Source organism: Parasteatoda tepidariorum, chromosome 8 (genome assembly GCF_982258835.1).
Source record: "Parasteatoda tepidariorum strain Cologne lab strain chromosome 8, Ptep-v5.0, whole genome shotgun sequence".
NCBI classification, from domain to species: Eukaryota; Metazoa; Arthropoda; class Arachnida; order Araneae; family Theridiidae; genus Parasteatoda; species Parasteatoda tepidariorum.
This window is the reverse complement of record NC_141762.1, coordinates 66,562,103-66,587,012: the sequence shown is the minus strand read 5'-3', so window position 1 is coordinate 66,587,012 and position 24,910 is coordinate 66,562,103. Positions and strand designations below refer to the sequence as shown.

At 28.8% G+C, this 24,910-nt stretch overlaps 2 protein-coding genes across 5 annotated transcripts in view; one reads left to right on the top strand and one right to left on the bottom strand.

Annotated features, from left to right (window-relative positions):
- Positions 1-16,642, bottom strand: LOC107443067 (uncharacterized). Of its 2 annotated transcripts, XM_016056813.4 has the most exons (10): positions 16,239-16,642; positions 13,443-13,482; positions 10,999-11,286; positions 9,729-9,867; positions 5,449-5,512; positions 4,953-4,992; positions 3,100-3,286; positions 2,883-3,023; positions 1,961-2,026; positions 1-339 (listed from the first exon to the last, which is right to left on the bottom strand). In XM_016056813.4, the coding sequence occupies exons 1-10, from the start codon at positions 16,318-16,320 to the stop codon at positions 334-336; spliced, it is 1,053 nt and encodes a 350-aa protein (XP_015912299.1). In that variant the 5' UTR covers positions 16,321-16,642; the 3' UTR covers positions 1-333. The 2 variants fall into 2 exon arrangements, with proteins under 2 accessions (XP_015912299.1, XP_015912300.1); XM_016056814.4 differs by lacking the exon at positions 2,883-3,023 and having other exon boundaries at positions 16,239-16,622.
- The window catches only part of LOC107443068 (mortality factor 4-like protein 1), a 31,167-nt gene continuing 22,833 nt past the window's right edge, over positions 16,577-24,910 (top strand). The window contains exons 1-2 of one of the 3 annotated variants that reach the window (XM_087169010.1): positions 16,577-16,601; positions 22,236-22,517. In XM_087169010.1, the coding sequence (XP_087025136.1) occupies positions 22,490-22,517 (28 nt within the window). In that variant the 5' untranslated portion in view covers positions 16,577-16,601; positions 22,236-22,489. Of the gene's footprint in view, positions 16,602-22,235; positions 22,518-24,910 lie in introns of those variants that run through there. The other 2 variants (XM_087169011.1, XM_071181256.2) reach the window with 2 other exon arrangements.

The following is a 24,910-nucleotide window of genomic DNA, read 5'->3' as shown; positions in this document are numbered from 1 at the left end:
TTTGTTGGCTAAAAAATTTCAAACTTTATTTTATTCAGATTCCAGCAGGCATCAGTTTTATGAATCACATCAAATTTAAATACAATATTAAGTATATACACAATTTAAAAAGCGAAATATACACATTTTACGAAATAAATACATCAAAATACAGAGATGGATGAAAGCAAATAGTACCAATTCCAAAGTAGGACACTAAATACATAAAAAAATACAAAATACTTCATCAAATAAATGTTCAAAGTCATAAAATGGATCTTGATGCAATTTTTAAAGTACTCATAACATTGTTGATCCAAGGTTTTGTACACTACAACTCTAGAGATATCTTCCTTACTTCTAAAAAATAATAAAAATGAAATAAACAATTTTGCACAATATTCACTTTTTCTTTTATAAACTACAAAATTAAATAAATAAATAAATATATAAAGAAAGACAAAACACAGTTGCATTGTTACATTATGGATGTTGATTATTTATTTGAAAGAGTGAGGACAAAATTAAGAGGTAAATGTCATTATTAACAGCCTTAGTCTAAGGAATAATTGTTTATTAAATTAGAAAAATCAGACAAATAAAAATAAAGCTTTTACTACGAATTTGAGTATTATGTTATGATAGAAAGAACTGCCAATAAATAAATAACTGGAATATTTCTTTTAGCCCCTTGTGACTCCAGTATATATTCTAAGGACAAGATAATTCAGAATTATTCTTCAAATGTAGGTTAGCAAAATGATAACTAGCAAAGAATCAGAGAAATATACCATCACAAATGCAACACAAACACTACTATGATTACATACCATTCCTTCAAAATTGCCTTCTTACGATTGGTTACTGATCAATGCATCTGTCACATTACAGCTACATGCTACAACTTCAAGAACCTAGTTTTAAATGCTCTTTTAAACAAAAATGTGCATAATCATATATGTTATAAATTATCATTATCTTTGACCCATCTTGCATCTTCAATTACCTGGTTAGGTGAAAATTTAGTATGCCTGTGGCAATAAAGTTTTATACAATTCATCTCACTATGTTCATGATTTGTATGTATTTTTGAAAAATATTTTTAATTAACCCTGTATACTGCTTCTACATAGTTAATCCGAAGTCCTATTGAACAATATCAAACATAACACATAGATATTTTCTAAATAAGGAGAAAAGAAAAATATTTTTAAAACAATGAGTTTAATAAAAGGAAGAGTAAAGAAGGATGGTACACATGTAATTTTGCCAAAAATACAAACAAAACTGCTTCAGCTTTCTACAGCAATTTTATTATTTTTTTGACTTTTAACTGGCATACGCTGTAATATTGTGACAGTTGGTTTAAATAAATATTTTGCTATTTTTTTCTAGTTGTAGAATACCAATGACAACTCAACACATTTAAATGCTTAAAAAAAAAAAAAAAAATTACATACTTCGGCACACAATTTTACTGAATTTCAAACACCTTATAGATAAATTTTATATTTTACTTCCCTAATTAAAATTCTGATTTAAAAAAATATTTTTGTTGTTGGAGTTTCTCTTAGTATGATTCAGTGACATTCCCCTATCATTTGATTTGCATAAACTTTTTAATCACAGTTTTCTATTTTGCATCAAAATAACATAAATAAGAATGTGTTTATCAATTGATAAAATTTTTCTTTTTGGTCATCAAAATTACTTGATGTATAATTTGTTGTAAACGGAGAATCATCGAATAGTTTTCATGTGTTGACTCGCAAAATTTCTTAAACTTCCAACATTCATGCTGGATTGCATGATGGTGAAAGTTTGGTAAAGAAAACATCGTATTACAAAAATATGAAACACAGGAATTGAGAAAAAAAAAAAAGAGAAATAAACATATCAATTGTAAATATGAACAGATTTCAGAATTGATACGTAAAAATGTCAAATGAAAATTGAAATGAATTCACGAAACAATACTAACCACCAAATTTTCTTTGTTATTCAAAAGACATGGTGTGTTTCTAGACACTGACAAAGACTTTTGCATCTAAAAAGAAAATTAAAAAGGGAGTTTCAAAAGTACTATCTGATAAGCATCAATGATCGAGTTTATTCGCAATATTAATAACAGACACATATAAAAAAAAAATTAATTTAAAATTTTCAATATTCCATTTGACTAAAGAGAAATGAAAGAATATTTTTTATTTAAGAATGTTATGATCACTTAAATAATCAGGCGAATAAGTGTAAATTCCTATTTTAGTATAATTTTTAAAAAACTTTTATTTTCAAATGCAATAAAAGTTATGTAATTACAGTTTAATATTTTAAAAAATTTTGCCCACAGGTAGAAATAAGAATTTAAAACAAAAAAAATTAAAAGTTAACTTTTAGTCTTATTAATTTCAAAATCTATTAAAAAAATAAAGCAATTTACTTTTAACAAGGCTTGGATACTTAAATTTACAATTTTATTTTATTTGTTCACTTTATAGTCACTTAAAATATAATTACCAAAAGTCATATATAATAATTTCAATGCTCAACAAATTAAATTTTGGACAAATAGTAAATATATTTTGTTTTTTTAAAAGCTGTATTTATAATCCATCAATTTATTCTGGTTATATAAGATGGAATAATTCTAGGACAGTTTATTTTATTAATGAAAAGAATATAGTTCTCAATCATTTATGAAGTATTTGTTGACTTTTGATAAAGTTAAATTCTAGATGAATAAACAATTGTTATAGAATTTTTTATTTCTTTCTAAAAATTGGGTATTGTTCAATACTAATACAGTAGAAGATCTAAACAGAATTTTATTATTGGATTAACTTTACTACTGGATCATGTGCTCAGAACTTTAAAAAATTCATTAAAAAAATTTAAGTAATCACCTTGCTCAGATTAGCTGACCGAGGACTCTCGTTATGTGAGGAAGCATAACTTGTATCAAAGCTGAAAGGATACAGCTGGGTCTTTTCTTTATGAGGTAAAAATTTAATCCCACCATGAGCATCATACTTTTCAAACAAAGGCTAAAATGTGAGAAGATATCACATAATAACTTATTAAATAGAAAAGTTATTGAGGTCAGCCCAATTGAATAATTACCTGCTTTTTTAAAGCATTGCCAGAGTCTTCTTTTAGAACATTACGGTCCCGCAAAACATTAGAAGGGGCTTTTTTCTTTGCGACTGCATTTAGCTTTTCCTCACACTGCAAAACCTTGAGGTTTTCTTTTACTCCTTGGGAGAAGACTGCTGAACGGCAAGCAAAGTTATTTTCACGAATAAAGTTTCTGGAAAATAATAATTAGGGAAAATTAAAAAAGAAAAATGATAACCCACATTTAATATAATAAAAATCAGTATTAAAAACTATTAATATGGGTAAATGTAATTTTGTTATAGTTCTTGCAAAAATAAAATCATCATTTCAATAATAAATAAAAAAAAATTGACCATGTTTCAGAGCAAAAGTTTTTAAACTATGGGTCCATAAGTTTGGAGTCATTAGGTATCATATAAGCAATTTACAGTAATCTTACTCCATCTACCCCTAATGACAACACTTTATAGATTTAAAATCCTTTTAAAAAATAAAATCAAAAATGTAAACACATACGTAGTCGTCATTTATATGAGGGATGTAATGAATATTCAGTCACTATTTGGTCCTTACGTCAAATTATTCGGCAAAGTATTATTTGGAAAATTATTTTTGAACAAACTATAAAAGGGGAACAGTTTTTTCACAGATTTGTTAAGTTCTAAAACTTGTTAATTTATGTTCTCAAAGACAAATGGAAAAATGAAATTTAAAGAATTGAATCTAGATTTACTTTCTATTGACCTGTAATTTAAAAATTAAATCCATGCAAGTTAATTTCATCATTTTTCAACACTTCATATTTCAAAATATTAACTTTTTTTGTTTGCATTTTTACTTGTTTTTCTGATTTAGCTAAGGCAAAGCATGTTATCATAGTGTTTCTAATAGACTTAACTTTTATATTATTATCTAGTACAGTAACACAGATAAATAAAAACATAGAAAACTGAGATTCTCAATGTTTAAGTTATGCTTCAAAACTATGGACAATTTTTTTAAAAACTTTTCCTTCTATGACGGTTATTTTTAAAGAGCCCTTTTAATGAATGTTATTATCACTTAAGGTCACTTTTTTTTTTATGAAGTTAAATTAAGATTTTTAGGGATAAATCTTTCGTTTAAAGAGTAAGAATGATTTTTGTTTTGATTTCTATCTAGTTTTCTCTTTTTCAAAAAAACTTCTGTTTTTATTAGACTTTAGTCTTCACTTTTCAAAAAAATACAACAAATGGAAAACTGAAATGTGTAGCTTTAATAGGTTCTAATAGACATTATCTAACAGACCATTTCTAATAGACATTATCTCTTTTAATGCTTTATGGATAATTTTTTCCAGTTCTTTTTTTCATTTTTACAGCTTCTTTGGAAGGGGAAAAAAAATTAAAACAATCATATGTTTATTCATATAAACTTTGATTATTTTTTTATCAACTAAAATATTGAAAAGAAAATACAGTTTCAAGAAAATGAGTAATAATTGGATATTAAAACCAAGTAATAATTATTAATCCTGGGGAAATATCATAAATTTTTTTCCTGACAGTAAGCTTTGCTCCTTTTCCCCTGAAGGATTTCACGAATTCAGTCACATGGAAAAAATGAATAATAGAGTACTGCAAAATTCAAAATCCAGAGTATTTCTGCTTTTATTGTTTTTTTGTTGAAGTTCCAACTGCAGAAAAATTGGAATCAGTTTGGTCCAACGAAACACTTATATAGATGGTAAGATAATGGAAAAAAAAAAGAATACATTCTTTAGAAAAAAAACTAAAATAAATGTTCTAAATACAATAAAAATAATAAAATTTTGGAAAAGACTTATATGAAGAGAAAAGAAGTGAAAACTGATATACCTATCAGATTTAGGAGCAGGTTTTGGGGCAGCAAACAAATCTATAAAGAGAAAAATTAAAATTTAATGTTCTACGTAACAAAACAAAAAAAATAATCAATAAAATGGTTTAAATTAAAATACAAGATTAACGGACAGTGAACATAAAGTAAATTTTTAGACAAATTAGTGTTGGCATTAACTTTTTGTTATGTGACCAAATAACATTTTATTAGATATTCTACAAACAAGATTTTTGAAAGTTATGCTACTTTACATTGCAGTAGTTTCAAAGTAATACAAAATATGAACCAACGTATAAATAAACACATAAAAAAAGCTACATTAGCATTGAGAAAGAATCAGAGAAACTCTCGTCTATTTTCCAGCATAACAACTTAGAAAATATATTAAGAGAAAAATGTTAAACATTTGTAGATATTAGTATGAAATAAAATCTTTCGTTTTTCATTTTTGAACTAAGTAAAAATTTAGGAGTTTTTTATCTTGAAACTTACTGTTTTTTTTGCTTGGAACTTTAGATTCATCCTTTTTTGGTAACTTGTCCATAGTAAAAGGTGCCTATAAATTATAAACTTTGTTAAATAACTTAATTAAAACTAAAATATTTTGATAATGACATAGAAAACATGTTTTGCTGTAGACAATTAAAAAAAAATTGCTAAAATGCTTATATTAACATACACAGAGGAAAAAAAAATATATATTTGTAATTCCTGAAAAAACTTCAAGACACACAGTAGAAAAATTCATTCATTTTTTTCATTTCGAGTCACTTTTAAAATGTAATCACTGTCCCTTCACTTAAACCTTACAAAAACAATGAAGAATATTTTAATTTTCGCATGAATCTAGTAAGTAAATAAAGGAAAACATTTTAAATATTTAATATTTAAAAAAAAAAAAAAATTTGATTCTATTTAGAATTGTGAAGATATACTAGGAAGTTTTATTTTTTCATTGTAAACCCCCTTCTTTACTACCAATATTTTTGCATTACCTTAAGTAAAACCACATTTTGCAAGCAAACACAAAAAATTTAAAAACCAAAACTTTTGCTTGTTATTTTAAAAAGCATAGTTGAGTACTGGGACAGTAGACTAACTGGAAAACCACCACTTTTTATTTATTTAAAAATTCAAAGACATATTTTTCGTAACGTCATTTGTTCCATAATTTAAAAATATATGATATTTGTTTTACATTTTAAAATATAATTTTTAAGCTTCCTCTAAATTGATTAGTGTTTAGAAATTGGTCTGGAAGGCATTTTTTAAATGACACAGAATTTGATTTCTTGTATATGCAACAAATTCACAATTTTTAATTAACACTGACCAAAAAATTAAAATCAATCATTGTAACAAAATTTATACATTGTTGTTAAAACTATAACTTAACCTTTTTTTTTAGTTCAAGTACTTTAAAATATAAATCAGTATGATAAGTAAAATGTGAGAAATCAATAATGGTAATTTTATTGAAAACAAACAAATACAGTAACCTTTTAAACATTCAATATTTTTGTAAATGTATTAAAAGCTAAAATATTTTGCAAAAAAAAAAAAAAAAAAAAAAAAAAAAATCAGTTTTTTCTTCAGCTGTGCAGAAAAATATTTTTTTTCCTGCACAAATGGGAAAAATATTAAAGATTATTTTTATTGAGTAGAAGATTGAAGGATTAAATATAAAAATTTAATAATGCATTAAAAAGGCTAGGAAATTAGTAATTCCTATGACAAACAATATGTACTTTTGCCTTTTTAGATATCATCAGCATAATAATTTCACAGGTAGAGATATTTTTGATTTGAGATTACCTAAGCAATATTAGTAGGGCAGCCCACCCCTGCCTGCCTTTTGGTCTTATAAATGCTTTTTGTAAAAATAAGCTGCCATCCCTTAACACATCTTTTTTATTTTATTTTTTCAGAAAATGATTGTTTTCGTAACCATATGTTTTAAAGAAAAGTTCACCTCTAATTTATTTAGTTACCCATAATTATTTAATTTTGTGTTTCATTCCATAGACTTTTCTTATGTTGTCTAGTTATATAATTAAAATTTGCATATGATAAATATGATTTTGAAGAAAATTTATACACAGAGATTATCTTTTCGCTTGCCTTTAAGCATCTTTCAGAAGCTTCAAATTCTTGCTATTTTGATACTGAATGAAAGTTACTTTGTGAACTTTACACATAAAAAGTATAAGTAGGTAATTTAAAAATTGAGGATTAAATTTAATTTTTATACAAAATTACACATTTTGATAAACTTTAATGGTGGTGAGTGCCTCTCAAAATGCGCCTTTCTGTGAGGAAACACCCTGCCCTTTTTGCTCCTAGGGTGAACTCTGAATATATTATTCGAAATGCAGGAGTTCAAAACATGCAGCTCAGAAGCCAAACGTGACACTTTGCATTTTTAACAATAAATAAGTTGGAATAAAAGAGAACACAAGAAATTTTGAAACGTTTCTAACTAAACTCATGTTTGTGAAACTGCACGTGTACTACATTATCTCTACCCAAAGAAACAGCATGAGACATAGTCAAAATTAAAGACTAAATTAACTTTTAAAAACAAAGATGTATTTAAACTTAAATCTTGATTACAATGTATTTGCACTTATACAAATATAGTGTCTTCGTTAAACAACAATTTGAACAAATTATATTAAAAAAATTCGGTGCACCTTCAATTTAAATTCAAAATGTTATAACAATTTAAAATATATTAATGGACATATAACAGTTCACTCATTTAACAATTTATAAAAAATTTGGCTGGGTTTTAAAAAAAAAAAATCATCTCGCACGTGGTTTAAGATTAGCGGAGTTATTAGATATTTAAGCATCTATTTTAAGTTAATTTAATATTATAACAATTTTTGACATTGTTAATTTAAGACGGATTTCTAATCAATAAACTAAAATTAATTACTAATTTAATACGCCAATTTAAAAGGTACTTATCGGTCATCCGGTCCCTGGATCCAGGGCCTAGTAGCCCTAAAACGTCTACCTAGAAAAAGACACCTACTACCTTGAAGAAAAAAAATTAAGAGACTGGCTAACACGCTCTGTGTCGAAGATTCGAAAAAAAGGAGGGAGAAAAACAGCGCCCTCTGATAGGCTCTCATATCATTACGTCACTCCTCTTCAGCCATTTACTGCTTGATGGGGAAAAGTCGCGTGGACGCGACCCAGCCACCAGCCGATTGTACAAAACAGATTAAAAACATTAAAAATAAAATAAAAATACTTTTAATAATTCAAATAATGGTTTGTGATGTCTCGATTTTTTTTTTTTGTTTATAAAAATTTATGTACCGATGAAAATTAATATATAACAATACAGTATCCCCCTCACGCTAAACCATCGCCGCCTGCGGCTGCAATGGGCCAACCAGCATAGGGACTGGCAGCATGTCGTGATTTCTGACGAATCCCGGTTTAATTTGTAGTACCATGATGGCTGCATTCGTGTCAGACGCTATGCCGGTGAACGCCACCTTCCGGAGTGTGTCATCGAACGCCACAGTGGACGAACACCCGGAGTTATGGTCTGGGGTGCCATAGCATAACATGGACGATCTCAATTGCTACGAATTGTGGGTAATCTGAACAGCAACCGGCACATCAGTGAAGTTCTACAGCCCCAAGCTATTCCCTTCCTTCAAGCCTTGCCAGGCGCTGTATTTCAACAGGACAATGCCCGCCCTCATATTGCTAGGACTGTGCAATCCTTCTTAGCATCGCGGCAGGTACAGCTTCTTCCTTCGCCTGCGCATTCCCCGGATATATCGCCGATTGAACATGTGTGGGATTTCGCTGGTCGGCGTCTCACTCGTGATCATCGTCCTGTTGCTTCTACAGACGAACTTTGGGTACGCACACGAACAATATGAAATGCTCTTCCTCAGGCAGATATTCAAAATTTGTTTGACTCCATGCCACGTCGTGTAACAGCACTTATTGCGGCGCGTGGTGGTTACACAAAATACTGATTTTGATCTCTTGTTATTGTTTGTTTGCTTTGAAAATTTAATCATTTATTTGTACTACTACTAGTCAGCTGTGTATTAAATATCATTTAATTATGACGATTCCTTCATGGTGTTGCAATTTTCACAAACATGAGTTTAATTTCCATAATTTTTTCAAAACTCAAATTATAACACTAAAAATGTAGAAGTACAAATTCAAGGTGTCGAACAATTATTCAATATTTGAACTTTAATTAAACAAAATTTTACTACATAAAAGATTTAAACAATTTATATTCAGTATAAAAGTAGCAAATCTGATACATTACCTAAATTTAATAAGTACACCCTTTTAATACTTTATAAAGTACACCCTTTTAATACTTTATAAAGTACACTTTTAACACTTTATAAAGTACACTTTTAACACTTTATAAAGTACACTTTTAACACTTTATAAAGTACACTTTTAACACTTTATAAAGTACACTTGTATTGATTTTCAAAACATTATGTTTATATAAAATTATTTCAATAAAACTGTAGTCTGGATGCATAACTTTCTGTTTAAACACATACATTAAAAGATTTTTTATGGATATTTATATATTTTAAAGACGGATGTTCAGCACTAAGCTAAGATAAACAATATCATATGGTTTTAGAACCAGTCATGATAATATATTTTTGAAAGACAAAAGTTTAGTTTCAAATTAAAGATATGTACATGGACTACTGTTTAATTTAGTTCTATACACAAAAAGCGACAACATTAAAAATACAGACCTTATTATTTTTCAGTCTTTTCAAATTTATTTTGTTCAATCTTAGATGTTTGTGGAGCATATTTTGAAGCTCAGCAATTTTTTGCAATTCCAGTTCTTCAGATGTTTTTGCACCTTTGGATTTGGTATTCAAAGTTCGCCTAAAATCCAATTTGTAATAGATTAAAAATAAATAAATACATCCAATGAAAACAAATTACAGGTGAATAGCATAGTAAATTTAGTGGAATCTATTGACAAATAACATAACATCACATTTATATCAAATAGTTGTCTGAATTTTAACTCTTTAAGCATTTTTTCAAATAAAATGTACTTAAAATTTCCTGCTATACAAAACTTATGACCAATAAATTTTTTTTTGTATCAAGAATGCCACTCGTTCAAAATTTGGAAAAAATTAGGACTAGTGTTCATTGTGTAGAAAATTCAAAAGAAAATTTTTGAAATACAGTACTTTTTTTATATTGAAAATCAAGTTATTTTATAATTTTTTGAATTAAAAGAAAAAAAAAAAACCCAGTGTGAACAATAATTACAGTAAATTGTCATAAGAATATAATGGTATAAATTTACAGTAAATCTATTTAAATATGAAATAAAATAATCTAACAAAAATTAAAACTTATCACTAACTAAGAGTTCGTTGTCTAATGAGGGTGCAGGAGCAGATGTTCCGGTCAGGTGGTCAGCCGATTGCGGAACTCCCAGTGCTTAGTTCCCAAGCATGCTTGTTACTCATTTATTGACTCACTAAAGGGATGAAAGGCTGAGTCAACTTTGCCTGGCCCGAGGAACGAACCCACGACCCGTGGCACGGGAGCATGAAGCGCTACCCCTATACTATTAATATAACAGAAGATAAAAAAGAAATAAATTTCAGAAAAAACCCACTTTAGGGCGAGTTTTACCCAGTAAAACTTGACCGGGTTTAACTAGGTAGGTGGGCTTTTTGCAACCCTGGATTTTGAGAGGTGGCAAATGCTTAGCGTGGCCCCTGTCTTTTAATATTCTAAAACACAAGTAACTTAAATGCATCAAAATATTTCACAGCAAGAGTGGAAAATAATCATAAAATTTGCACAAGCCAAAAATATTAAACGGTCTTGAAAACTATGTTTTATAATATAAAATTAATCCTTAAGATTCCTTCCTTAATTATAAGTTTGGAAAAATCTTTTATAATATTTGAATAAATACAGAAAAATTAAAAAATATATATATATATATATACACACACACAATATCAAGAAAGAAAAATTTCTCCTTACTTCAAGCAGTTAGGAGTTTTGGGGCATACTCTTCTCTTTCTAATGTAGTTCATTGGGAAACTTGTCCTCCTTTTGTTTTTGTCTGTTCTGGGGTTTTCTTTATCATCAGGAGACTTGATTGATTCTTTAATTTGATTGAGATGTCCATCACTTTTTGATAACCGTGCAGGTAATTTGGACAAAGTAGCTAATTTTTCATCATCAGTAGAAAAGTTGATGAAAGGAAAGTTTTTCAAAGGATCATTTGGTTTAATTTTTGGAGTTGCCACTTTAGGTCCCAAATTATTACTGTAATAAAATTAGGCAAAATTATACACAATCTAATAACATAATATTATGACTTAATAATTATCCACAGATAGGAAATAGTAATTATTAATTATTTTTTTTGGAAACTTAATTGTTAACTTTTGGATGAGCAATTTTAAATAGGTAATAGAAAATAATTTTTATATGTTAAAATAACATTCATATAGTAAAGCTAAAGATTATGCAGAACATAGAGATCAGGGTGCGTAGACAAATCATAAAAAAAGCACCTTTAAAGCACTTAAAAAATATTTCTATATACATTAACAAAATGCAAAATTTTCAAAGACTTTACATGATCATGATAAAATAACTAGTTTCTGAAAAAGAACTCTTGACTACATTAGCCACCATAAAAATATAAAGATTTTTCGGTTCGATTTCAGAATGGGGAAATTGAAGCCGAAAATTGTGACTCTCTGGCAAAATGCAGCCGAGTTGCACATGATAGTGCAAGAATAATTCCCACTGAATCCAGCTCAGTATATGCACACACAGACCCGCAAGCATTTCATCAAACTTTTAAAATGATAGGCGCTTTTATACGTTATGGAACTACTATACGCTGAAATGCTTTGTGTTTGAATAATTCGTAAAAACTTTGAATAGAACAATTTGAAAATGTTTCGAATAATATGCTGCGAAAATCAACATGGCAAAGGAAAAAAAAAAAAAAAATCTCATTTTCGAAAAGGGTGCGTAGCCAAATTTTTCAACAAAAATTAAGCACCTTTTAAGCACTCAAAAATATTTGAAAGCACTTCTCATGCAAAAATCTCATTTTGGAAAAGAGAAAATTAAGCACTTTTTAATAACACCCAATGACAAAAAGCACATTTAAGGGCTTTTAAAAAACGAAAATCCAAAATAAGCACCTTTAAAAACCCTGACTTTTATAATAACTATTTTGAGAAAAAATTTAGCTCTTAAAAATAACAATATTGGATTTTAAAATCATGCGAATTGGAATATTTTTAAATCACGTGAATACGGATGGAAACACGCAACTTTAAAATCAGCTGAATACGAAAATCGTTGTTCGATTAAGTTTATTGAAATAATAAGCGAATATGAACCACGATGTATACGAATTTCAGCACAGTTCTAAATCTGTCAAAACAAAGGAATCAAATTGGTGGATCTCCGCCAACTGGCAAGAATTACATGAACATAAACGTCTCGTTAACAGAATTTAACAAAAATTTCAAAATTTACATTTTAGATTGAAGAGCCCCCGAAAAAATTTGCCAGATTATAAGTTTTTGACTAGTGGCAGTCCAAGAATCAATGGTCTTGTTCCTAGCTTTTAGACCCGGCAGGAGGATACGAAAAACCTGGTTTTCTGGGGTACAACCGGAATACAATCACCCCTGTGAAATACACGCATAAAATAGTATAAGAGGGTAATTTATAAATTGTTAAGGATCAAATTCAGTCATTACATAATATTACACATTAATAAATTTTTACGATGTTAAGTGTGTGTCAAGTACCCTTTCAAAACTCAAAGTGCCCTTTTCTGTGAGGAAGCGCTCAGCCCTTTTTTGTTCCTAGAGAGAACTCTGTAATATGTGAATTAATCCTTCATATAAATACTATAATCAATATTTAATTCTTTTGTGTAGTTGTCTCTCTCCTCGCACCAATTTATGAAAAAGGGAAGCCTTCAAACATAGCTCTATTGATTAAACAAATATGTCAACCATGGTCAAGAAGTTGAGATTCGAAATGGCCAGCAAACTTTCTGCTGAGAGGAATTGCCAGAATGGGACTGAAAACATCTAGGCAATGTCACGCATAGCTCTAGGAAGTGTGAATTGCAACGCAAGTATTGCTTTTAAGATTACCAGCAACTTCTGGCTTAAATTATTCCTTACACTTACCCTTACTGATGAAGCACCTTTTGAGAACCAAGACCAAGTTTTCACTTTTTTTTATTTGAAATATTAAGAAAACGCATAAATATCTTAAAGTTAAATTTAGTAAAAAAAGCTTCTATTTTATTTTATGATACAATAAAACACTAATAGCATAAAGTAAAATAAAAGTTTTTTTTTCTCCAAATCTTTAACAATGATGACTTTCACCAGAAATTTTTTTTTGTATTTAGATGCCTTAATAAAAATAACATTTACCTTTCAAAGTTGGCAGCCTCTTGCACATCACTCGCTACATCTGAAAGATATTTTTTCACATTATTTGCTTTCTTCAAAAAAGTTGAAGGAAAAAAAAATTAACAATTGCTTCTTTTAATATAGCCATCAACATAAGAAATGTAGTATATTTTATGCAACTATTACATGATATGATATCTAATATATTTTAGATGCAGAGTATTTCAAGAACATTTACTATCCATAAAACATCTACGCAAAAAGGTAGATTTTCCAGGTGCAAAAGTTCAAGATTTAAAAAAAAAAAAAAAATTTAACATTTATATTTAATTAGAATGTAAATAAAAATTATAAATAAGATTGAAACATTAAGGATAATTTATTTTATTAAAAAATAAATTAAACGCTTTTAAACATTTCATTATAAATACAGTTTTGCAATAGCATTTTCAACAGTTATTGCTACCAATTCTCACATTCTTGTTTTTTAAAAAAAAAAATCTCAAATTTTTAATGCTCTATTGTTTTATATGGTTAATTACGAGAAACACTTCGATGCAAACAATAGGCGACAATTTTATTGTAAATCCACATGGTTTTGTCAACTGAAGTTTCAACTGATATTGCTAAGGACTTTCATATGCTTTTTAAAATTTGAATTGTGTTTTTGATAGAACACTATTACAAATTCCGAATAATCACATTATGATGTGCAATACTCTGACAAATTCAATTTAAATCCACAAATTCCTCAAAATATGAGAAATTTTGAGTCTTGAAACCAAAATGATTGTTTAGGCAGCATTAATCTTTCAACACGAGAAAATAAAAACAAATATGCAAACTTTTTTCATTTTAATTGAAATGCTGTAGCAATCAATACCTCTGATATTGCTTTTGTGATATTATATTTCTAAAAAAATACAATAGAGCATAATGTAAAACACAGAAGTTGGGTAAAATAAATAATCTTTTGGTAATTATAATAATTATAGTAATAATTAATTGAGTAAAAATAAATAATGCACAAATATTTTTTTCCCCTTCTCATTGTTGAAAGTTCATATTTAGACACACACACACACATATATGTACAAAATATTGAAATTTATTTTGAATCTTGTTAATATATATTAACAAAATGCAGAATAATTTTCAAAAACTATGTAAAATAACAAGATTCTTAAAAAGAACTCTTTTATTGATTATGTTAGCTATCATAAAAATAATTTATGCCCAATTTTAAATATATTCCATATTGAGTGGCTTATTCTATTTTTTAAATTAATAATTACTTTAAGCAAAATAATTAATTTTAACTCAAAATTTTAACTAGTAGGAAAAAAATTATTGATCGTCCTTTTTAGATTTAAATTAAAGTTATTTATGAAAGCATATTAAACAAAACATTAGCAAGATTATAATTATTGACAATACTGAATACATAAAGACGTGTAAACAATTGAGCAAACTAAGAAAACTTTAATGACAAATCTGAATATAGGACTTTTTTGCAGCCTTTAAAATAGTGAAAGCTCCTCACTTCACACTTTTTTTAAATCTTGTCCCTAGATATGAAGTTTTTGCATGTTACAACTTAGCCCTTTCATCGGGACGGCCGAGATAATTAGTCTTCCAGGATTATTCACAGTGTTTTGTTGTTGTACTAGTGAACATGGTTATTGATTGCAGTTGATAATTATTTTTAAAAATAAAATAAACAAGTTTTAAAGGAATTTCTGCTTTTCTTTCCAATTTCAATGCTGCGGGAGAACTTTTAAGAGCAGAAGGTGGGACAGAGGAGAGTCATTGCCACAGAAAAAGTGTTAAGCGCACTGAAAATTTTAAAAGTAATGAGTGAAAAAATCATAATAAAGTACAATAACAGTAAGAAGATTCAATGCACTTAATGGATAGTCCCTCGGGTAGTTAATCCTACATTTAAAAATCTCAACTAACTCTTATCTTTATTAAATTAAAGGGAGTTGAAAATTTTGAGGAGATGAAGCTTTGTGATTGTTATTTCTCTTTAACCACATGAAAGTAATTAGCAAATGAACCCCATGTTTAAGGATTAAAGTACCGATTTATAAATAGAAGGGTGGGAGTTGGCTTATCATTGACAAAAGTGCTTCACCAACAATGTAATTAAAAAGAGAAATAAAATGTTTTTTTGCTATTAGTAAAAAAAATTAGCAATGTTTAGTTGTTCCCCATTAACAAAAATTCGAGAGATTTTTCGGTTTGATTTCAGACTGCAAAAAATGATGTTAAAATCAAGAATCTCGCATGAAAGCGCAATAATCCTTCCTATCGAATTCAGCTCAGTATAAGCACTCACAAGTATTTAATGAAACATGTCTAATTATTCACACTTTCTTACACCACGGACCAACTGTACGCAAAAAAAGATTAGTATTAAATCAATTGTGAAAACAATAGAAGTGTGAAAACGACGTTTTTACATACATGACATGATTTTCGACATGAACTTTTTAAAGACACCCATTGAAAAGGGTAGTCTAAGGGCTTTTTAAAAACGAAAATAAGCAACTTCGCACACCGTAGTAACAAAACATTAATATAAATTAAATTAAATAAAATATTTACAAATCATTTGTTTTAACGTTAATTTTTAAATAACGCATGTTTAGTGGTTTATTCTGACTACCTATTATCCAGACTTGCCAAAATCCCAACAATTGCGGATACATTTCAAAATTAATGAAATGTAACAAGCTTAATAATTTTTAAAAAGAAGAAATGATAAAGTACATTCAATAGACGTTGAGCCAACTCCTTTTACTAGATACTTACCATGAAAAATCTCATCTGATGGACTATTTAAAGCAGCTGCAAAATCCACAAATTGTGGGCAATCAAAATCCCAGTTGTCCATTATTAGGTTATGTCTATGTATGTCTTAAATAAAATACTTCGTAAGTATTAATTTTTTTAAGCAATTCAGTTTTGCCGCTTAATAACACCTACGGCTTCGTGTAACTGTCATATCCGGTTTTTATGCTAATAAATGGCATACTTTTCCTACTGCTTATTTTTGTTCATTGACTGTTTTACTTTTTTAATTTTGTTTGACTTCTTAGTAGTAAGCTATAAGCAAAAAATATGGTTTAAAACGAAGCCTCAAATACCACTCCTTACCACCTCGGACACTAAACCGTTGATTTAAACCATAGATATAAAGGCAGAAAGATCAATCACTCGACCAAACGGACGTCACGGTGAACGTTGACATCACTGGTCTAGTAACTAGTTTGTACTCTATATCCACGCCCTCTAGTGAACTGCGGTGCTTGTTTATTGCAGCTGTACATAATTTGTTCTTTTTTTATTTGATTTTTATAAGTTGTAATGATTAATATTAATTGATAACATTCAGTCTCTTTGCCAGAAAAATCTGAAATTCGCAAATTTTATGACACATTTTTTTTCCAGATTTTTTTAATTTTAAAATTCGTAAATTTTAAAATTAAAAAAAAAAAAAAAACTAATATGTTTTAAAATTTAATTCTTTATATCATTCTGAAATTCAAATATTTGAAATAAAATAAAACACACAATTCATGTACTTACAAAAAATAAATAAATAAATAAAATAAAGAACATTTTAGTAAACATTCCAAGCTAGCCTGTTAGCGTACAATTAGTTTGGTAGTAAAGCGTTTTCTTGGTTTTCATTTGTGTGTAATGGAAATTCTAATTATTTTCATTCAAAAAGTTTTTCAAAGTACGATTTTACTCCTCTATTTCAATAACAAGGTACTTTGATATCTGGGTCGTGTTAAAAGTTAAAAATATAAGAAAAGTATTTCACAACATCCACTTAGATGTGAAATTGTCTGTCAAGGATGATAAAAAAATTAATGGTTAAAAAAATAATTCATTGCGATAATGAACATACAGCTGTAATGTTATTATTGTTCAGTTATCTAAAAGACTTTTTCGTGGTTTTCCTTTGCATTTAACGCAACATTTGATTTGTCTAAATTTTAATTTAATTTTAAATAATATATAGGTTACTACAAAAGCTTTTATAAGCATGATTTTACTCTGATATTTAAATTGCAAGTTACTTTGATATCTGGGTCGTGTTAAAAGTTAAAAATATAAGAAAAGTATTTCACAACATCCACTAAGATGACAATTCGTCTGTCAAGGATGATAAGAAAATTAATGGTTAAAAAAATAATTCATTGCGATAATGAACATACAGCTGTAACGTTATTATTGTTCAGTTATCTAAAAGATTTTTTCGTGGTTTTCCTTGCATTTAACGCAACATTTGATTTGTCTAAATTTTAATTTAATTTTAAATAATATATAGGTTACTACAAAAGCTTTTATAAACATGATTTTACTCTGATATTTAAATTGCAAGTTACTTTGATATCTGGGTCGTGTTAAAAGTTAAAAATATAAAAAAAGTATTTCACAACATCCACTAAGATGACAATTTGTCTGTCAAGGATGATAAGAAAATTAATGGTTAAAAAAATAATTCATTGCGATAATGAACATACGGCTGTAATGTTATTATTGTTCAGTTATCTAAAAGATTTTTTCGTGGTTTTCCTTTGCATTTAACGCAACATTTGATTTGTCAAAATTTTAATTTAATTTTAAATACAATATAGGTTACTACAAAAGCTTTTATAAACATGATTTTACTCTGATATTTAAATTGCAAGGTACTTTGATTTCTGGGTCGTGTTAAAAGTAAAAAGTGCTTCACAACATCAACTAATATGACAATTAGTCTCTCAAGGATGATAAAAAAAATTAATTGTTGAAAAAATAATTCATTGCGATAATGAACATTTAGCTAGAATCCTATTACCGTTCAGCAATCTAAAAGACTTTTGCGGTTTTTCCTTGCATGTAACGCAAAATTTGATTATTTCTATTTAGCCTTAATTGAAATAAGTTATTTTCATAACTTTAATGATTATGATTGTACTCCAAGTAACTTATGAGTAATTTTGATTTCTGGGTTGAATTAAAAATAATAAGGACGTTTCCTTTCACAAAGATGTTAAGCCATCTATCAAGGATGGGAAGAAAAAAAATTATTGATTATTTAAAAATAACTTCTTTTAGATAATGAACATTTAGCTGGAATACCTATTACCGATAAAAACAATCTGAAAAACGCATTTGTAGTTTTCTTTAGCATGTAACGCAAAATTTGATATTTTAATTTTATAAATTATCAATAATAGATTATTTTAGAACTATAGATTATTTTTATAACTTTCTTTTATAACTTTAATAAAATAGATTATTTTTATAACTTTCATAAGTATATAATTGTAATTCGATACTTAAATTGTGGCTTATTTTGTTTTACTGGTTGAGTTAAAAAGAAGAGCTTTTCGTTTATATTCAGCAAGTTGATACCTTATCTATTTCATAATTTTATAACCGTCGTCGAACAGCCGACCTAATTATGTGCTTACGCCTACTCATGTTTAACTCCGTAAATTCAATTTTAAATCATATCCAAAAGACAGGGAGAGTCCTTTATAAAGTATTGAGAAAAATTTGCCTCCGTATTGGACTTCTTGATGGAACTAGCCCGCATTTACGTTACATTTTGAGGAAAACATCCCACGGTTAGCCTGACTTCAAGGAGACTCCTGATCTTCTGAACCACAACAGCTAGGCCTGATTAATAATAAAAAATGGCTGCTTATAAAAAAATAATTTCATTGAGATAAAGATGAACATTTAGTTGAAATCCTATTACCGCCAAGCAATCTGAAAAACATTTTCTAGGTTTTCCTTTGCGTGTAACGCAAAATTTTATCACTTTAATTTCAACTTAATCTTGGTTAAAATAAATTATTTTTATAACTTTTATAAACATTGTTTTACGCCGATATTTAAATTGCACGTTACTTTGATTTTTGGAATGAGTTAAAAATTACAAAAAATATGAAGAGCATCTCGCTATATTCACCGAAATAATTGACTGTCTGTCAAAGACGCTAAAAAAATTATTTATTATATAAAAAAAATTCATTACGATTACTGAGCATTTCGCTAGAACTCCTTAAGCGTCAAGCAATCTGAAAGATATTTTCGGGGTTTCCCTTTACGTGTAACGCAAAATATGATTGTTTTCTTAAAAAAAACATTCATAAAGGCAGCAATGTTTAAATATTTACATAAATTATGAATTATTTTATCTATATTCCTTGTAAATCAAAACAAAATGAAGAGCATTTGATTGTGGGCAATTAATTAGCAAGGTACATAGTCTTACGCGGACATTAAGTAATGAATTGGGAAATTTTGATACTGATATATATATATATATATATATATATATATATATATATATATATATATATATATATATATATATATATATATATATATATATATATATATATATATATATATATATATATATATATACACTGGTTATCATAAATTAAGGAAAAATCACAAAAATAGCGATAACTCTTTCAAAAGTAAGCCAAACCGTGCAAAATTTGCATATGTTGTCCACTAAGAGTAGCTGAGTAAAATTGCAATATGCAAATTAGTGGCGCTGCACTCGGCTTACGTCATCTGCCTGGAGCATAAAAGTCCAAGTTTGAGAGAAAGCACACAAATTTTACTGTGATTGCGACATTGAAAATCTGAGATAGCCAATTCGTAATAATGACCTCTAGGCATCATTTGCCTGAAGAACTACGATGGAGAGCCATCGGGAGACTAGAGGCAGGGCAGAGTCAATCAGAAGTGGCCAGATGGCTAAATGTGAGTCCATCTGTGGTTCATAGACTTTGGAGGCAATTTCAAACCACAGATTCGGCATCTAGGAGGTTCAGTCAAGGACGGCCAACTGTTACGACCAGTGCCGATGACCGATATTTGACATTAAGTGCACGCAGGAATAGAACCGCTACTCCGACACATCTTAGATCCTCTCTTGCTGCAGCCACCGGAAGGTTGGTGTCAACGTCAACTGTGAGCAGAAGGCTCCACGAAGGTGGTCTGTATGCGAGACGACCAGCCATTTGCGTGCCGCTCACATCACGCCATAGGAGAGACCGTTTGCAGTGGGCCCGACAACATGTCCACTGGACGTCAGATCAATGGAGGCCTGTTCTCTTTACGGATGAGTCCAGGTTTAGTCTAGAAAGTGACAGTAGACGTTATTTGATATGGAGAGAACCTGGGACCCGTTATCATCCATCAAACATCCGTGAAAGAGATGCATACGGAAGAGGCAGTGTCTGTGTTTGGGGAGGCATATCCTTAGGAGGGCGCACATACCTCCATGTCTTTCCAAGGGGAACCGTGAATGCTCAGGTTTATCGAGACAACATCCTTGATGCTTATGTGCGCCCATATGCCGGGGCAATTGGTGATTGCTTCCTGTTACAGGACGATAATGCAAGACCACACAGAGCTCGCATTGTTGATGATTATCTTCAACAGGAAACAATTACTCGCATGGAGTGGCCAGCTCGATCCCCGGACTTGAATCCTATCGAGCACGTTTGGGATGCTCTAGGGAGGCGTGTATCTGCCATCAATCCGCCCCCTCAGACCCTTGCCACGCTTGCAACTGCTTTACAAGAGCAATGGCTCTCACTTCCTATTGAACTGATAGACCGCATAATTGAAAGCATCACACATCGCTGTTTGTGCTGTATTGCTTCTAGAGGCAATCATATTCCATATTAAAGGTACTTTTTCTATTGCAAACCGATACTTCCAATTTGTTTATTTTATACATGTGCTAATTTCTATACTACTATTAATGTCTGATAATTTCTTTTTATGTTGTTTAATACCTTACTATGTGTTGTATATTGTGGGTAAGTTTCATAAAATTCCATGTGTAATTTTTTGAGTTATCGCGATTTTTGTGAATTTTCCTTAATTTATGATAACCAGTGTATATATATATATATATATATATATATATATATATATATATATATATATATATATATATATATATATATATATATATATATATATATATATATATATATATATATATTATAATAATTTGAATAATTATTTGTGCAAAGGCATTAATAAAGATCGGAAATTAATAGATAATACAATCGAGTTCATAATAAATACTACGAATAATTATTTTCATGAAAAAGATTTTTATTTTTAATTCTCATCGGAAAATTTAACAAATTTACGGTTGCATGGCTTTAAAAAAATGTGTCATTGATGTGCATTTTTAATTATTACGATTTTAAAACAATAATAGTAAACTTAAAAAATTCAAAGGATTTTAGTTTCGAACTCCTTCTGTTAAATCATATTTTTAAATATAAAAAAATGCTAATATAAGTATCTATACTTCAGTTATAATAGAACCAGACGCTTCAAACTAACAACTATGGTTGGATAAGTAAATATCTTTCCTTCGGTTTTAATTAATCTAAGTTCTGAAAACCAAAACTAAACAAAACCGAAACTATAGTATATAATTGCTCGTAATCTGAATGATCTCTGCTTTTAAAGCTTCAATAAACAAACAAATAAATTATGAGTAATGAATAGACATCTTTAAGCAATATACAAAATAATAAACTGGTTTACGGAAATGAAAAAGTTTTAGAATTTAAATTAAATTGCTTTTTAATGATCAACACTGATTACGCGCAATGCAAAGGTACGGCGGAGATGTCAGAAAATAATCACTACGACGACGCGAACGCCACTTTTCGTGCGTAAAACCGGTCTGTCAAAAGCGTGTTGCTTTTCTAAACCCCCCCCGGGAAAGTTAAATGTCCTTATCCCCTATATTAGTCCCTGATTTAAACCTTAAACCAACGAGATTTTAACCGAAGTAAAAAAATTTAGTTCTTAGAATTCCTAAATATTTATTGAAAAGTGTACTTTCCATTAATAGCATGTTATCAAAAAATTGTGCTGTTGGGCGATAGCATTGGTAATTTTAGACAGAAATTCAATAAGATGAAAATTACTAATCAAGGATCCTTAAGATTTATTGAAAATTTTTTTAAATTGCTAAATTAAACGTTTTCTCAGTCTTTTAGAAAATGGCACCAAAACCTCGATTTACTGATGGTATGATTTTGTTTTTTGTTTATCAAAATTTTTATTTTTCAGCGTTTATTTTTTAATCGAATAATATATTTCAGTTTTTCTTTTTACCTCTGAGTAATAATTAATAGCTTAAGGTATTTTATTTAATTGCTAATTTCTTGATAAAAGACTTAAAAAGGCTGAATAATAGGTTAATAATAAGGTTGTTAACCTGTTTACAACCCATGCTGGCTTTAGGGGTGCAGCTGTTACAATAAACCAGTATAAAAAATTTGCCCTATAGTAACATAATTATATTTGAAGTATTTAAATCATAAGTTATCTATGCAAAATATAAATGATATTACCTTAAATGACTCTTTTAACGATCAGATTTTCACAAACTAAGTGCAATCTTAATACTTGAAAAGGGTGACCTCAAATATGCTAATAAATTAGTACTAACTATTCAAGGAGTAACTAAGGAGGCAAGGCTAACTAAGGCAAGGAGTTACAGACACAGACATAAATGTTTTTCTTCCCCTGAATAAATACTCTCTATACTTTTTGTTTCGTTATTCTCTATATTTCTTTTATCAACCGAATTGGATTTTTGATTTACCTAAGTATGAGGGTTTGTTGAACAGCTGACCAAATGTGGGTTTTACGGCTTCTAATGTTCAACTCCATAGCCTTCCAATTTTGAACCCAATCCAGAAGACAAGAGAACTCCTTGACCAAGTATTAGGAGAAATTTGTCTTTGTGGGGGATGTTTTGATGGAACTAACCCACATTTGGGTTACATAGAGAGGAAGACCCCTCAGTGTCAGGCTAACCTCCCATGGTTTACCTGACGCTGAGGAGACCCTAACCCACAATCCGTCCACTACTGAGGATATTTCACGTCAGCTTTGTTTTCAGCGTGAGCTGGATGCAGGATTCTAACCTCGTTCATCTCATCGAAAGGCAAACGCTCCATACCCTGAACCATCGCAGCTCAAATATGAGGGTTAGTTGCAATTTGGAAAATTTATCCTAATAATTTCCGCAGAATATCTGCCAAAAGTGTTATGTTAAATTCTCTTACTGTGTATTTAGCCATATAGCAGAAGTTTTGAAGCAAATAAAATTTTTTTTGCTCACAATTATAAAATTCGTTGATTCAAAAATAATTCCATGTATAAAATTTATTTTTGTATATTTTGTTATTATTTATTTATTGAGAGTCAATAAAATTTTGAATTGTAGGACATGTAAATTTTTACATGTAATTTTGAATGACAATTGGCTGAAAATTTTTCTATTTGAATGAGCAAAATTGGCTCCATAATTTTATGAGTTTTAGAAATGTCCCTTTTTTAAATTCTATTTCTCAAAAATTATTTGACTAATTTTGTGTTATTTTTTCATTTACATAATTTGAAATGATGTATAATTTTTTTTGACCTTACAATTTAACAATTATATGTAAAATGAAAAATTTTAAATAGTTATTAAATATTTTTTTTGCATTTAAATTTCTTTGGATAAACATAGATTATTGTATGGAAAAAAGATTTGTTTGCTTAAAAAAAAAAATCCAAAATATGGCAAAATAAATATGCAAATACTGATATTAACATTAAGGTATCCAAATTTGCGACTGCTCTTTAGACTAAACTACTGATTATAATTTTCAGATTGCTACTACTCCCATATATATTAATGGCAAGAAGTTCAAATATGTTACAAAAAGTGTTTATTTAAAGAAAGACTTTTTATCACTGATTTTGTAACTTAATTAATAGTTAGCACTAACTAATTAGCATATTTAAGGAATCGTTAAAACAAGATTATTCAGGATGGTATCTTTTTTATTTTGAGCACTGTATATACAGTGTTTTCATCATAGAAAAAAAATGGATGAGAATTTCTCACCCTTTCTCAAAAACAGGGTGAGATTTCAAAAAGTTAAGTGAGATTTCTAAAAACTAAAAAAACACAAATAGACTTGAAAAAAAAATCATTTCTTTAATTATAATTTATAATACATTTTTAATGTCTTCTATTTTTTAAAGCATTGAATATTTTTGCTGCATCATCATAGAAGATTTTGCTTTTATAAGGTATTTGTCCGTCTTACATTAGTGCATAAAAAATTTGAGCGTCTTACAGGAGGAAACCTTACCTACGGTAAACACGTGGTTGCAGAGAAATGTGTTCTGAAAGGGGTTCAGTGGTTCGGAAGGGTAGTGTTCTGTTGTTCGAAAAGGTTCTAAACAATACTGGTAAATAGGGAAGCTAGATGAAACGGGGCAGATTTGAAAATAATGAAAGATCCAGGAAGAAAAGTGAACATTTTTTTATTCTAAATAGCGTAATGCGAAGCTTTTTCCAAAATGAGAGAAATTTGTGAATTTTGAAATTGATTTATAGAATGCGCAAATTTCTCGTG

Excerpts from the sequence above, each read along its gene's own strand:
- LOC107443067 (XM_016056813.4), bottom strand. The coding sequence starts at position 16,320 with ATGGACAACTGGGATTTTGATTGCCCACAATTTGTGGATTTTGCAGCT. Across the intron at positions 4,993-5,448 it reads AGTTCCAAGCAAAAAAAACA|ATTTGTTTGCTGCCCCAAAA; the intron begins GTAAGTTTCAAG and ends TTCTCTTTATAG. Across the intron at positions 3,024-3,099 it reads GCAATGCTTTAAAAAAGCAG|CCTTTGTTTGAAAAGTATGA; the intron begins GTAATTATTCAA and ends CTCACATTTTAG.